Source organism: Podarcis erhardii (genome assembly GCF_964252035.2).
Source record: "Podarcis erhardii genome assembly, chromosome: 4".
NCBI lineage: Eukaryota > Metazoa > Chordata > Lepidosauria > Squamata > Lacertidae > Podarcis > Podarcis erhardii.
The window spans coordinates 9,349,094-9,365,569 of NC_138508.1; the positions used below are offsets into that span (position 1 = coordinate 9,349,094).

General features: G+C 47.4%; 1 protein-coding gene across 1 annotated transcript in view; it reads right to left on the bottom strand.

Moving 5' to 3' along the window:
• Positions 1-16,256, bottom strand: part of MAP6 (microtubule associated protein 6) — a 59,464-nt gene extending 43,208 nt beyond the window's left edge. The window contains exon 1 of the mRNA XM_081860554.1: positions 14,599-16,256. Within this exon, the coding sequence (XP_081716680.1) occupies positions 14,599-15,413 (815 nt within the window). The 5' untranslated portion in view covers positions 15,414-16,256. The remainder of the gene's footprint in view (positions 1-14,598) is intronic.
• Between the last annotated feature and the right edge of the window lie 220 nt (positions 16,257-16,476).

A 16,476-nucleotide genomic window follows, 5' to 3' on the forward strand; every position in this document is an offset into this window, starting at 1 on the left:
GTCTAATACGCCGGAAAACAGGGTATGTTTGATCTGTATCTGTTGCATAAATGATGTTTAGAGAGGAATGTGGCAGGAGGTGTTTTTAGGTCCTTTGGACCGGGGCTAGAAAACAATACAGCGCCTGCATTTCAGGGGGTTGGACTAGATGACTCTCAGGGCAGTGGCAGAGGAACCCTCTCTGGCACCTAGGACGGGACGCCGAGGGGCGGGGCGAACCGCCCAGTGTCCGTACGGAGTGTGCATGTATGGCATCCCGTACAGAGTGCGCCTGCGCGGCAGCCCATACACATGCTATGCGAGCGGTGCCCATACTAACTGCGCGTCCTCGGCCGCTCCACAGCTGGGGGGAGGCAGGGGCCATCTTGTCACACACCCACACACCCCAGAGTGGCACCCGGGCCACTCTGTCTCAGGGTCACTCTGTCTCAGGGTCCCTACCAACTCTACAATTCTATAATTCTACCTGAAAAGGGCCCTCTGAATCCATTCGTTATCTCTTCCAGCTATATATTGTTATTGAATTGAAATCCTTTATTGTCACTTGTACAACTAGTATACAGTGAGATTACACGAGCACCCCCCCACTCAGCTCTCTTGGTCTTAATTCCCCTCGTTTACTGATGCACACACACCAAACCCGAAAGTCAGTTGCCCTGTTGTTATCTTTTCACTCAGCAGCCTAACAGCCCACGGATAGAAGCTGTTCTTTACCCTGTTGGTGCAACTAATCCTGCTTCTATATCTTCTGGCAGAGGATAGGGGATCAAGAAAGTGCGGCCAGGGTGTGAATCATCCCTGAGAATTTTCCTCATTATCCTGAGGCAATGTTCCTCCACAATGTCATCCAGCGGATTCACGAGACAGCCCATAATATCTTGTGCTGTATTCACCACGCTCTGTAGGCACTTCCTATCAGTTGATGTCAAACCAGCGTCCCACACCGTGATGCAGTAGGAAAGGACACTATCTATTGTGGACCGGTAGAAGGAGATCATCAAATGTTGATTGACATCGTTCTTCCGCAATACTCTGAGGAGATGGAGTCTCTGTTGGGATTTCTTAACCACCTGGGTTGTATTGATCTTCCAAGTAAGGTCTTTACTGAGATAAACTCCTAGGAATTTAAAGGAAGAGACTCTCTCTACACAGCCCTCCCCGATGTACAGCGGGGCTAGTTCTCCTCTCTTCCTCTGAAAGTCCAACACCATCTCCTTTTCCAGCTATATATTATGTTATACTTACATTAACAACGCAGAGGTTGGACGCTTCCAAAGCTGTGCTTGACATTCTCTCATTTGGCTTGTAGCCAAGCGAGGGGCTCAATCCATTTCCCCCCTCCCTTTCTGAGCTACTCTGCTGACCTCTGCACACCTGAGCCCAGAGTGCTTGCCAGCAAAGCACTTTAGGGGAGGGGAGCGTCCGTAATATAATTCAAGCCTGCACACGTCCTCCTCTTCTTCCCCAACTGCATCACATCGCAGTAACTGGAGCAGACAAGTAATTACCTGGCAATAAATTTGCGGTGTACGAATGGGTGTGGACTCAGCAAGTTCCCTAACCCTACACACACACACACACACACATATACACACACACGGCCAGATTTAGGTTTGATGAGGCCTGAAGCTACTGAAGGTAATGGGGCCCTTTATATGCCTAGCTGCCCTTTGTCAGCAACAAATGGTGGCTGTTTTTTGTGTTGAATATATGCTCTATGGTAGTTTATGGACCTAACAGGCATCTCAAGCCATTTGTGCAAAACAAAATATGTATTTTATCAAAGTAATTGTTGGACTGAAATGAAATAAAGAAGTATATTAACAGTGAAATACAATTAAGAAGAAGTACTGTTTTTTCTGGCGTATAAGACTACTTTTTAACCCAGGAAAATCTTCTCAAAAATCGGGGGTCGTTTTATACGCCAGCTACAGCAGCAGCTCCTGCAGCAACTCCCCACCAAAGGATAAAACGACAGCAAATTAAATCAGAGGACACCAAGCTCTCTAGATGAAGCAGAAATACACTTGAAAATTGGCCCTAGGAGCCCCCGGCCACTGGGAAGTGGAGCGGATTTCTGAGCTGGACTGGAGACTGGTTTTTAAAATTTTTATTTGGTGTGCGTCGGAAGAGGGGTAGTCTTATACGGCGAGTATATTCCAAACTCTATATTTTAACTGGAAAAGTTGGGGGTCATCTTATACACCCAGTCGTCTTATACTCCGGAAAATATGGTATATTAATGGTAAAATAAATATTAAGCTCTAACTTTAAAATGATGTACAGATGTGGGTGGCGCTGTGGTCTAAACCACTGAGCCTCTGGGGCTTGCCGATCGGAAGGTCGACAGTTCGAATCCCCGTGATGGGGTGAGCTCCCGTTGCTTGGTCCCAGCTCCTGCCAACCTAGCAGTTCGAAAGTACGCAAAAAAAGTGCAAGTACAGTGGTACGTCGGGTTAAATACTTAATTCGTTCCAGAGGTCCGTTCTTAACCTGAAACTGTTCTTAACCTGAAGCACTACTTTAGCTAATGGGGCCTCCTGCTGCCGCCACGCCGCCACAGTATGATTTCTGTTCTCATCCTGAAGCAAAGTTCTTAACCTGAAGCACTATTTCTGGGTGAGCAGAGTCTGTAACCTGAAGCGTATGTAACCTGAGGTACCACTGTAGATAAATAGGTACCGTTCCGGCAGGAAGGTAAATGGCGTTTCCGTGTGCTGCTCTGGTTTCGCCAGAAGCGGCTTAGTCCTGCTGGCCACATGACCCGGAAAAACTGTCTGCGGACAAATATCACCTCTCTCGGCCAGTAAAGCGAGATGAGCGGTGCAACCCCAGAGTCGTTCATAACTGGACAACTGTCAGGGGTCCTTTACCTTTTTAAAAAAACAATGATGTAGGTTTTATTTTATTTGTTTTTCATCTTATATTTTGGAAATGTACATCCAGTTGTTTTTTTTCCTTTAAATATTTTGGGGGGCCCTAAGAGAGTGGGGCCCTAAACTACAGCTTGTTTAGCTTATATGTAAATCCTGCAATGTGCGGCCGCCAAGACCACATAACACCAGTCCTGAGAGACTTACATTAGCTCCCAAAACATTTCCAAGCACAATTCAAAGTATTGGTGCTGACCTTGAAAGCCCTAAACGGCCTGAGGCCAGTATATCTGAAGGAGCGTCTCCACCCCCATCGTTCTGCCCAGACACTGAGGTCCAGCGCCGAGGGCCTTCTGGCGGTTCCCTCACTGAGAGAAGCCAAGTTACAGGGAACCAGGCAGAGGGCCTTCTCAGTAGTGGTGCCGGCCCTGTGGAACACCCTCCCACCAGATGTCAAGGAAATAAACAGCTATCTGACTTTTAGAAGACATCTGAAGGCAGCCCTGTTTAGGGAAGCTTTTAATGTTTGATGTTTTATTGTGTTTTTAATATTCTGTTGGGAGCTGCCCAGAGTGGCTGGGGAAACCTAGCCAGTTGGGTGGGATATAAATTATTATTATTATTAAGCAAATGCAAGAAGAGTTTTGTGCATTGGCCACGGTGGTGAGGGAGAAGAGGCAAACCTTGTCAAAGATTTAGCAGGAGCATTAAGCTTTAAGCACGGGCTATAATTGTTGTATTTCTAAAAGCTCCTCTGTTGGCTTATGCTCACTGATGTCCGGCAAAGCTTGGCTGCGAGGATATCAGGCAGGTACTTGGATCCTCAAAATAGTATCCGAAGAAGAGCTAAGATGTTTATCCAGAGATTAGCCGGACAATGCTATTATTAATGAAAGTGAGCAGGACTTGGGTATTATTCATCAAGCAGCAGGGATTTCAAAAACCAGGCAGCTGCAAAGGTTGCAGCGTGGACCAAAAACGAACATTCTACTCTTTTAATCAGCATGACATCTAAAGAGCAAATTCAGTGGTTAACGAAACCAACTAGAAAATGCAGGTTCAAATCTCTCGCTATCTGTGAAGCACCTTTTCCAATACTGAGGCACACTCTTTTCCCCCCTGAATTAAAACAGGAGTGCACCTGAGTGTGTAAAAGTGAGGAGTCCAACTCCATTCTCTCTGTGTGAGTTGCCGATCTGGGTGTGCCTCTTCAGAAAGCCCACAGGAGGAACTGACACAGATATACAGTGGAAAACATTTTTTAAAGGGAAGCTAATTCTGCTACGGGACGCGGGTGGCGCTGTGGGTTGAACCACAGAGCCTAGGACTTGCTGATCAGAAGGTCGGCGGTTCGAATCCCCATGATGGGGTGAGCTCCCGTTGCTCGGTCCCTACTCCTGCCAACCTAGCAGTTTGAAAGCACATCAGAGCAAGTTGATAAATAGGTATAGCTGTGGCGGGAAGGTAAACGGCATTTCTGTGCGCTGCTCTGGTTCACCAGAAGCAGCTTAGTCATGCTGGCCACATGACCCAGAAGCTGTACGCCAGCTCCCTCGGCCAATAAAGCGAGATGAGCATCGCAACCCCAGAGTCGGCCATGACTGGACCTAATGGTCTGGGGTCCCTTTACCTTAATTCTGCTACGAGACGCAGGTGGCACTGTGGGTTAAACCACAGAACCTAGGACTTGCTGATCAGAAGGTCGGTGGTTCGAATCCCCGCAACGGGGTGAGTTCCCGTTGCTCAGTCCCTGCTCCTGCCAACCCAGCAGTTCGAAAGCATGCAAAAAAAGTGCAAGTAGATAAATAGGTACCACTCCAGCAGGAAGGTAAACAGCGTTTCCGTGCACTGCTCTGGTTCGCCAGAAGCGGCTTAGTCCTGCTGGCCACATGACCCGGAAGCTGTATGCCAGCTCCCTCAGCCAGTAAAGTGAGATGAGCGCCGCAACCCCAGAGTCGGTCACGACTGGATCTAATGGTCAGGGGTCCCTTTACCTAATTCTGCTACATCACTGAATTGGATTACACTGGTTGGAGAGAGACTCATCTCCAGCTGAATGGAAGGGGGGGGGGAGGCCACAGAGCATACAGAGACATAACAAGAGGTGTCTGCTGTTGCCGGGGACACTGGGTTCACCAAAACCTTTCACTATTTCATTCTTTTATGTGTCCAAGCATCATAGCCAGGTCTCTTGTGACCAGGGCCTTGCAGAGCCAGGCAGAGGCCTGGGCCAGGTAGATAATGTGCCCCCCTCTTTTTTTTTACCCTGGGGATAACTGGTCTTATAAATAAGTAAGTATATAAATAATTTTCACAAAAGTTATGCTGACAAATAATTCTATTTCAAGGCTTGAACCGCATCTGCATATAAAGACAAAATGGAAAATATAGATAAATATGCTGACCGAGGCCCCCTTTGGAATTGGAGGCCTGGGCCAAGTGGCCCATATGCCCCCCCCCCCCCTGTCTGGGCTTGCTTGTGATCCCCAGCTGTCATGGACTGGCTGGAGAATGATGGGAAGAACCAGCTGGGGAACCCCCAAGGGAAGAAGGCTCAGAGCCCGGGGATTGGTGGTGGGACAATGATGAGTGGTCAGAGGGAGAAGACTGGGAGCAGAAGGTGTTGGAAGCTGAAGAAGTAACAGGGTTTAGTGAGCAGGAAGAAACTGTGGCAGAGAGCAGTGCAGAATCAGAGGCAGAAGAGGAGGGAGACCAAGAAGCAGGCTGCAGAAGAAGCTGGGGTCTCCCCCTCCTGCTGCAACCAGCCCCCCCCCCCCGGTCTCCTAGGACCAGAAGTGGTATGAAGAGGATGGAGCAGAGACACGCAAGGCGGCAAAGTCTCAGATTGCTTGGGAAGGATCCAGGGGAGAAGGAGACTTAGGGAACTGTGGTATCAAGGCAAGATCTACCGGACAGAGTTGTGCTCCTAAGCTCTGGCCTCCTGAGTTGCTTGTTTCTGTGCATAAATAGTTAACTTCAATGACGCCATGCGAGTCCTTAATTGACCTGCTCTTGGCACCCTGATCTGACACCAGCACAGAGTCTGGGCGTTCCTGATCTAAATGGTCACATCCAACAGGTCCATTCACATAGTGAGAACAGGATATAGCATCCTAACTTGGACATAACATCCACTGAAACCACAAGGACTGTCTTTAATAATAATAATAATAATAATTTATTATTTATACCCCGCCCATCTGGCTGGGCTTCCCCAGCCACTCTGGGAGGCTTCCAACAAAATATTAAAATACAGTAATGCATCAGACATCAAAAGCTTCCCTAAACAGGGATTTGATTTGTGTGTGTGTGTGTGTGTGTGTGTGTATTTAAAAATATTATCCACTGTGTTTAACTGTCCTTTTTTTTGTCACCATCCGCACCAGCAGTCTTATTGCATCAGACCTGAAATCCCTCTGGCCTTTTCGTTGTGTAAAGCATAGACGCTTAAATGCAAACAGTATTGTTTTACAGGTTGCCCGTTTTACAGCACAAATGCTTTCACCTGCCTTTCCCACCCATCCCCTTCCACACACGTGAAGCCGCCTTAGACTGAGCCAGGTGACCAAGCCCACCAATCTCTCCCAGGTCTCAAGATCAGCGAGTTTTGGAGCCTGGCTGGTGTACAGCCTTTATAGCTGAGAAGCAAAGGAGCAAACCTAAGTAAGTCTTATCCAAGCAAATCGTTATTTATAGGTGCCACATAATACCCATTTTGCATTCTTAAGAAATTGATATTTTAGTGTGGCAGCACCTACATTGTGGGATTGACATCAGGCAGGTGCCTTCATTGTACAATTTCAGGGCTTGCTAAAAAAACAAAAGGAAGTCAAACCTTGAAATGTTCAAATGATTGTAAAATTAATGAAATGTATACATTTGAAGAGTATAAATAAAAACTTTTTTAAAAAATAACAATAATATTAGCCTGTTGACCAATTGACAGTTGATTAATTCATCTACAGTGGTGCCTCGAAAGATGAAAATAATCCGTTCTGCGAGTCTCTTCGTCTAGCGGTTTTTTCGTCTTGCGAAGCATCCCTATTAGCGGCTTAGCGGATTAGCGCTATTAGCAGCTTAGAAAAGGGGGGGGGGACTCACAAGACTCGCAAGACGTTTTCGTCTTGTGTAGCAAGCCCATAGGGAAATTCGTCTTGCGAAGCGCCTCAAAAAATGGAAAACCCTTTCGTCTAGCGGGTTTTTCGTCTTGCGAGGCATTCGTCTTGCGGGGCACCACTGTAATAGATCAATTCATCTAACCAACCAAGAAAACAAACCAGATCTAATCAATCAATCAATCTTATCTAATCAAATCATTCTAATTAGAATCATAGAACTGCACAGTTGGAAGGGACCCCCGTGGGTCATCTAGTCCAACCCCCTGCAATGCAGGAATTTTCTGCCCAATAGGCACCTAGGACCCACAATCCTGAGATTAAGTCACACGCTCTACCGATTGACTAAGCATTCAAGCAAACATTGCGGCTGTAGTTGTGATGCATGCATTTGCAAAAACATTTGTCTCCGTTGTCTGTTTTTAGGATGCGCTTAAAAACAGCATTCCCCAACCTAGCGCCCCCCAGTACTTTCACCAACTCAAAGCCTTAAAAAAATGGAGGTTAATGTGCGTATTGACCCATAGATCTTGTCTGTTTTATCATGCAGGGGTCAGCAAACTTTTTCAGCAGGGGACCGGTCCACTGTCCCTCAGACCTTATGGGGGGCTGGACTATATTTTGGGGGGGTGGGGATGAATGTATTCCTATGCCCCACAAATAACCCAGAGATGCGTTTTAAATAAAAGCACACATTCTACTCATGTAAAAACCCCAGGCAGGCCCCACAAATAACCCAGAGATGCATTTTAGATAAAAGGACACATTCTACTCATGTAAAAACACGTGGATTCCCGGACCATCCGCAGGCTGGATTGAGAAGGCGATTGGGCCAGATCTGGCCCCTGGGCCTTAGTTTGCCTATGCATGGTTTAATGCATTAACAATACTGGGAAATAATAAGCCATTGCCATGTTTGCTCCTACAGCCATGGTCGACCAACCGCCTTTCCAGACAAGAATTACTGTACTTAATTTTTACATGTGGATTCCATTCACTGAAACTAAGAACAGCAAAGCATTCTGAACACTGCGCTGTCCGCACCAACACTATCACACAGTTTTGGTTATCCTTGACTATTTTAAGGAAACGAGAAGCAAGACCTTTCTCTCTCTCATACACACATCAAACACACATGCACACACCGTACCGTCACTTCTTAAAGATATGTAGCAAAACCATTTGGAAAAACCAAAGGAAAATTTCTCCAACCCCCCCCCCCAAGCAGAAAATCAGCCCTGGTTTTCACTGGCGGGTGTGTGGGTGCTTTTTAGGAAACAGGGATGCCGAAAGGCTCTCTGTACACAGTCGTGGCTAATTGAAATGGGAGGAGTGCCTTTTTAGAAAACCAGAAGATGATTCACGGCGTCCCTTTTAATTAAATATAACTGCATCTGGAAGACCTACGGTTCTATTCCTGTTTTCCAGACTTGACGGCCTTCCCAGCTTTTCAGGGATGGCATTGTGCTGACCGACGAGGGCAGGGAGAAAATTTGCGAGGTTCTCTGCTAAATGATAACCGGTCCTCATACACAGGAGAAGGGCGAGAGAAACAAGAAATGGCGAAAGGAAGGGGTGAGGAGCAACAACGTTTGGGCGGTGGGAGTACCGGATTGGCTTCGCCAGTGCATCTACACCATGGGTAGGCAAACTAAGGCCCGGGGTCCGGATCCGGCTCAATCGCCTTCTAAATACAGCCTGCGGACAGTCTGGGAATCAGCGTGTTTTTACATGAGTAGAATGTGTGCTTTTATTTAAAATGCATCTCTGGGTTATTTGTGGGGCCTGCCTGGTGTTTTTACATGAATAGAATGTGTGCTTTTATTTAAAATGCATCTCTGGGTTATTTGTGGGGCCTGCCTGGTGTTTTTACATGAATAGAATGTGTGCTTTTATTTAAAATGCATCTCTGGGTTATTTGTGGGGCCTGCCTGGTGTTTTTACATGAATAGAATGTGTGCTTTTATTTAAAATGCATCTCTGGGTTATTTGTGAGGCACAGGAATTCATTCATTATTTTTTTTCCAAAATATAGTCTGGCCCCCCACAAAGTCTGAGGGACGGTGGACGGACCCCCTGCTGAAAAAGTTTGCTGACCCCTGGTCTACACAGCCACGACCACCCCTCGCTTTGCATCTCCCCCTCTTGGCAAGCAGCAGGTATGCCTGGAAAATGGCCAGGGTGGATAAATATCAATGATTTTTTAAAAAAATCAATCAATCAATGATTTTTTAAAAAAATAAATAATAAAAATCAGATTTATTTTTTAAAAAATTAAATTGGATTTTTAAAAATTTAAATCAGTTTTTAAAAAAATGCTTTTTTGGGGGGGGGGATGTGCAATCTTTCTAAAGATAGTTTTCTATTTAAGTTACATTATAGTCCAAAGGCTATTCACCAGGAAATGTGGATTTGTTTTTAATTACGTAGCATGAGGCTTTATATGCAATGTTTAAATTTTTCCATTAATCCATTCACAAAGTCATGCTCTTTCAGAGGTTTCTGTAAGATTATTTGGAGCAGTTTTTTTTTTCTAACGACAAGATATTATCACAGATACTTGTTTTTGAAGAAGAGTGAGTTACATAAGTTTTAAGTTTTTCCTGTGTGCCAAAACTCAGCCTAAGGTGTGTGTGTGTGTTTTTTTAATTGCTTAACCACATCAGTTAACAAACATGGATACGTATGCTATAATGTTATTGTTTTAGTTAACCAAATTGTTTAAATTGTTATTAAGGAAATGCTTATTTTTTCCTTCCAATAAAGTACAGCAGAAAAGTCCAAATATAAACAGTTAACTTACAAAACCTCACAATCATTTCATAACTATCTGCCTCTATATATTTCTAATAGTACAGTGGTACCTTGGTTTAAAAACAGTCAGGTTTGCATACCTTTTGGATTACAAACACATCAAGACCGGAAGTGCGTGTCCCGGTTTGCAAACTACTTTTGGATTACAACCCCTTTTTTTGGTATTACGAACAAATTTTGGGGGTATGTTCATCTGAGAATCAATCACAGTCAGTGCCAGATTTGCATATAAGCTAAATAAGCTATAGCTTAGGGCCCCACTCTCTTGGGGCCCCCCAAAAAAATTTAAAGGAAAAAAAAAAACACTGGGTGCATATTTCTAAAATATAAGATAAAAAACAAATAAAATAAAACCTACATACAGCAACAGTGTTTTGTGTTGTGTAGGCTCCTAGGATGTAAGTCATGGGCCCCGCCTGCTAGCCTGCTCCCTAAAATATCACGGGTTTGCTCCTTTCTATATACAGGGTGCCTATATTCTGCATGGACTGGTTGCACGGCAACATGTGCAAATGGCTTGAGATACCTATTAGGTCCATAAATTGTCATATAGCATATATTCAACAACAAAAACTGCAACAATTTGTTGTTGACAAAGGACAGCTGGACATATAAAGGGCCCTATTACCTTGAGTAGCTTAGGGCCTCATCAAACCTAAATCAGGTCCTGATCACAGTCAGTTCATCGTTCGAAAAATGAGGCTTTAGAGCCATCTTGCCTCCAAAATGGCAACCAGACTGGATGCAGGTGGCGCTGTGGGTTAATCCACAGAGCCTAGGACTTGCCGATCAGAAGGTCGGCAGTTCGAATCCCCGCGATGGGGTGAGCTCCCGTTGCTCGGTCCCAGCTCCTACCAACCTAGCCGTTCAAAAGCACATCAAAGTGTAAGTAGATAAATAGGTACTGCTCCGGCGGGAAGGTAAACGGCATTTCCATGCGCTGCTCTGGTTTGCCAGAAGCGGCTTAGTCATGCTGGCCACATGACTGTACGCCGGCTCCCTCGACCAATAAAGCGAGATGAGCACCAAAACCCCAGAGTTGGCCATGACTGGACCTAATGGTCAGGGGTCCCTTTACCTTTACCTTTTAACCTTAGTTTAAGGAGCCATTTGGCACCGAGGCCCCCCCACCCCGAGTATCAAACACTGCCCCCAACCTCACAATGTCCATGAAAGCAGTGACACACAGCGAATGTAACTGGAGAAAGGACTCTGTGCATACAGGGAACCAGGCAGAGGGCCTTCTCAGTGGTGGTGCCTGCCCTGTTTAACGCCCTCCCATCAGATGTCAAGGAAATACAGTCATACCTCGGGTTACAGCCGCTTCCGGTTGCTTTTGGGGGGGGGGTTACGGACCACCGGAAACCGGAAGTACTGGAACGGGTTACTTACGGGTTTCGGCGGTCACACATGCACAGAAGTGCTAAATCATGCTTTGCGCATAAGTGCTGAATCACAACCCATGCGTGCGCAGATGCGCTGCTGTGGGTTGTGAATGCTGCGAGTTGCAAACGTAAATCCCGCACGGATCACATTTACAACCCGAGTGTCCACTGCGAACAACTGTCTGACTTTTAGAAGATGTCTGAAGGCAGCCCTGTTTAGGGAAGCTTTTAATATTTGATGAATTATTGTATTTTAATATTTTGCTGGAAGCCACCCAGAGCTGCTGGGGAAACCTAGCCAGATGGGCGGGGTATAAATAATAAATTATTATTATTATTATTATTATTGTTGTTGTTGTTGTTGTTGTTGTTGAAAACAGAGGTGTTGTGTGTCCCCTTGTGACCGATCCTTTAATAAAAAAACAACATATAGATCGATAGAGAGATTAGATATCAATATAGATGGACAGACACATAATTTCATTTAAATGCACAATGCCTTGGAATATAACTCCTCTTTAAATGGGAAGCTGCCTGTATAACAGCATCGTACACAAGAAATAAGTTCCCTCGACCTGCTTTTTGCACCCCATTCATTCCCTGCTCAGCCCCCAGGAACTGAGAATGCCACGCCCGAGACTTACTATTCCACTAGCATTCAAAGATTAAGACACGGCTGGGTCACAACCATAGCTGTAAACTTTCAGATTTGAAAATAAGGGACCAGCAGCCTCGAAAATAAGGGGCCAGCAGCCTCCCCTGTCCCAGGGACAGTCTATGGGATATCTAACAATCAGGGATAGCGGCGGGAAGCAGCTGGAAACAGCGCTGGAATAAGGGGATTTCCCGCAAAAAAAGGGAAGGTTGACAGCTATGGTCATAACCGAAAACAGCCAGCTGTTGATTGCTGATTTGCAGGTCTCCTCCCAAGGAACCGCCCTTTGGTTCAAGGCAAGTTGCTCCCAGGTGGGGCTACCGTCTTAGTCAAGTGTCTTAAGACAGGGGCAGCCTCCAGAAGAGGCTGGACTACAACTCCCATCAGCCTTGGCCGATGGTCAGGAATGACAGGAACTGTAATAGAACAAGATTCAGAGAGCTACCCTGCTACCCTTGGCTAAAGATATAACCCTAAAGCCTTCTGAGCCTCAGTTCTTCTGAGCCTGCCAGCCCTTTCTCTCTCCAACCACATGTAGTTTCACAAAGGCTACATAATCTTCTTTCTGGCCTTGCAAGGAATCAAGCCTTCTGTATTACGGCATATGCTTTGGAACTCCCTTCATGTATTTTCACGTGTAATTTTAGTTTATATGTTTATTTTTTAAAAAATCTGCTGGTTTCATTTTGTTTTTAACATCTGAGCTTATCAGTCATTTTAAAGTATGTTTTCTGTTTCATGTAAACTACTTAGAGGTTATGATGATTTAAATATATATGAATCCTGTGAAAGGAACTGAATGGATGACAGCAATCAGAAGTTTTAAAAGGCACAGAAATATAAATATATATAAAATTCTGCAAGTTCATATATGTACCCTCATATAATTTTTTTTTTGGGGGGGGGGGAGATTTATAGATGGCAGAATTAGGAACACCCAACAGAATTCTCTTAGCAAATGTCAAAGTTCTGGGTGCAAAAATTCAGTTCCGGGTGTGAAATTTTGTACCGTCAATGTGAGAATTCAAGGATGGCAAAATTTCAGAGCCTCTTACAGAATTTCATTGTCAGCTCTGGAGGCACAACTAGAGTCGACACTTGTTATTTCTAAAACCATGAAATCTGTTGCATTTGAAGTTAGAGGAAGAGAAAAGGAAAGAAGTTTTATCTCCCACAGCCTGCAAAATTGGCACAAAATATTTTGACTCCCAGGGCGAAATATATACAATGGTACCTCGGGTTACATACGCTTCAGGTTACATACGCTTCAGGTTACAGACTCCGCTAATCCAGAAATAGTGCTTCAGGTTCAGAACTTTGCTTCAGGATGAGAACACAAATTGTGCTCCAGCAGCGCTGCAGCAGCAGGAGGCCCCATTAGCTAAAGTGGTGCTTCAGGTTAAGAACAGTTTCAGGTTAAGAACGGACCTCCGGAACGAATTAAGTACTTAACCCAAGGTACCACTGTATATAATGTGCCCCTGCAGTTATTGATCTGGGAAACAATCCCCTAGGGACTTCTCCTGCGAGGTTTTCACTAATCTGAATGCAAACTGTAAAAGGAGAGAACCATTCATACAAACATGTATATGCCGACCACTGACCCACCTGCCTCCATATTGTCTACTCTGAATGGCAGAGGCTCTTCGGGTACCCAGAACATTCCTAGCCCCGTAGTCAAGCATCTTCTCAATGGGAAATGTCAGGGATGGATCCTGGGAGATTCTGCATGCACAGCACAGGTCCTACCAACGACCTCCTTTGGTGATGGCAGCAGCTGGGCTGCAGAACATCTGCTTTGCTTGCAGAAGGCCCAGCTTCAATTTGGCCTCCAGGTAGGGTTGGGAGATTCTCCCTTTCCTGAAACCCTGCAGAACTGATGACGGTCAGTGTAGGCAATAGGGAGCTAGATGGAGCAGTAGTACATAAGGCAGATTCTGATGTTCCTCATGTCAACGTGGTTTATGGAGGAGAACCGCCTTGTGGTTTGTGCCCAGTATACCTGAAGGAGCTGACCTTGAAAGCCCTAAATGGCCTGAGGCCAGTATATCTGAAGGAGCGTCTCCACCCCCATTGTTCTGCCCGGACGCTGAGGTCCAGCTCCGAGGGCCTTCTGGCGGTTCCCTCACTGAGAGAAGCCAAGTTACAGGGAACCAGGCAGAGGGCCTTCTCGGTAGTGGCGCCCTCCCTGTGGAACGCCCTCCCATCAGATGTCAAAGAGAAAAACAACTACTTGACATTTAGAGGACATCTGAAGGCAGCCCTGTTCAGGGAAGTTTTTAATGTGTGACATTTTGATGTACAGTGGTACCTTGGGTTAAGTACTTAATTCGTTCTGAAGGTCCATTCTTAACCTGAAACTGTTCTTAACCTGAAGCACCACTTTAGCTAATGGGGCCTCCTGCTGCCGCCACACCACCAGAGCACGATTTCTGTTCTCATCCTGAAGCAACGTTCTTAACCTGAAGCACTATTTCTGGGTTAGCGGAGTCTGTAACCTGAAGCGTATGTAACCCGAGGTACCACTGTATTTTTAATCCTTGTTGGAAGCCGCCCAGGGTGGCTGGGGAAACCCGGCCAGATGGGTGGGGTACAAATAAATTATTATTATTATTCCCAGCGACAAAGATCCAAGCATCTCCCACAAATTCGGCCAGCCCCCTCCCTCCGCCTGGCGGTCAGGCCCACTTCCAACCACGCGAATGGACCAAGTAGGAAGTCCTACCAGGTACGGGTCAACCTGCTGGGCTTCTTACCTGTAGGAGGAGGTGCTCACCCGGGCTGTGACCTCCTCCTTGATCTGCCGGTTGAGCGCATCCACGGCCGCCCGCCCTTTGCTGGTGTCGAGCGACGTGGAGTACCCGGCCGCCACCTGCTGTTGCTGCTGTATCGGGTCGCCCTCAGATACAAGGACCTTCTTCTTGGTCTTCTTGACCCTCCCTTCTTCAGGCCTGGTGGGGTTGGCCTCCTCTTCCTTCCCTCTCTCCTCCTTCTCTGGAGCCACGTGGGTCTTCCTCCTCCTCTCCAGGCTCCCGGGCCTCTCCTTGGAGCCTTTGTCCAGATCCACTGCAGGAATGGGCATAGGTTTGGGGATCCAGGGATGGTCACCTCTCTTGGGGATGGGCCAGGCGCGGAAATCCTTCTGGTACTGGCTCTCCTTCTCGAAGGGCGTGTCCGACGGCTGGTACTCGCTCTTCGGCTTGCAGCTGGGCTCGGGTCTCTGCACCTTCCAAGCCTTGTAGTCCTGGCGCATCACCGAGTCGGCCGACGGGGGATCTTTCGGCTGCTGCCCAGGCTTGTGATGGCCTCCCGGGGCCGCGTGGTCCACAGCTGCAGAGGTCGCCCTGGCAACCGCATCCAGGTCACCCCCGCCAAGGGCAGAGGGCTGGGTCTCGATGGCCGAGGATGGGCGTGGCAGGTGGTGCTGCTGCTGCACCACAACATGGGTCCCCGGGATCTCGGTGGCTTCCGAGTATTTGGTGAAGACCAAAGGCACAGCGATGTCGGCTTTGTCCAGCTGGTTCCAGAAGCGGGCGATGCAGCAGGCCCGGCTGATGCAAGGCCAGGCCATCTTGGCAGCCTGGTCCAGTTCCACTCCTCCCTCCACGTTTGGGGAACACCTACTCACCTCCCTCCCCCTCCCCAGATATAGATAGATACACACACAGACAATGGGAGTCACCAGCTCAGTGGCAACCCAACTCTCTCTCTCTCCCCTTACGTTACAGGCGTGATTTTGCACAAAAAAATAAAAGTGCGGTTGGCAAAAGCACCCAAGCTTGGTCAGAGGCGGAACCCCACTTAAGTAAGACAAACAAACACCCAGCAATTAATAATAATAAAAATCTAGAGTCATTCAGAAAAGAGGATCAAATAAATTCGGAGCCTCTCCCTTTGGCAGGGGGTTGAAGAGTCCGGAGACGCCAAGAGAAAGATGATCAGGGATAGGGAGGAAAATGTCCTATATCCGATTTGCCAATATCCAAAGCAGAGGGCGCCGGCAAGCCCCAAAAGGGAGACTGGAGACCCGCTTGCTTTCAAAGGGCATCGCCCACCCGAGGAGGAGAAAGGGGGGTCCTTCGGAGCCTCATGGCTGAGAGAGGGGACGGTGGGGTGATGGATGGCGGGGGGAGAGATCCGGCCTTGCAGCCCCACCTCTTTTCTTTCGCTCCGTCTGCCTGTCTTTCTCTCTCTCTCTCCGGCTCAACTGCTTGCAGACACCAAGTCAGGCTTCAGAAAGAGCCGCGCGCCTCGGGGCTCCAGCCATCGCCATCCGACGGCAGCGGCGCAAGGACGGCCGCGCTGGTTGCGGCTGCGGCAGAGAGGAGAGAGGACCGCACCCAGTCGCGCGCCCAGGCGAAGAAGGATGCTGGAGGGAGGCGATGCGGTCGGATCACCTGCCTCCGTCAGCACGCACTGCACGCCGGGGAGGGAGGGGGAGGAGGAGGAGGAGGAGGAGGAGGAGGAGGGAGGAAGCAGCCCTTAACCCTTCCCGGCCCGGACAGAAGAGGGAGGCGTTCCCCAAGGGTGGGAGGCGCGCGTTCTTCCCAAGGAAGCAAGGCGCTTGGCAAGATGCGTAAAAAGCGCTCCACGTCTCCAAAGCGCTGCGCCAGGCAATGGCCTGAGCAAGGCTG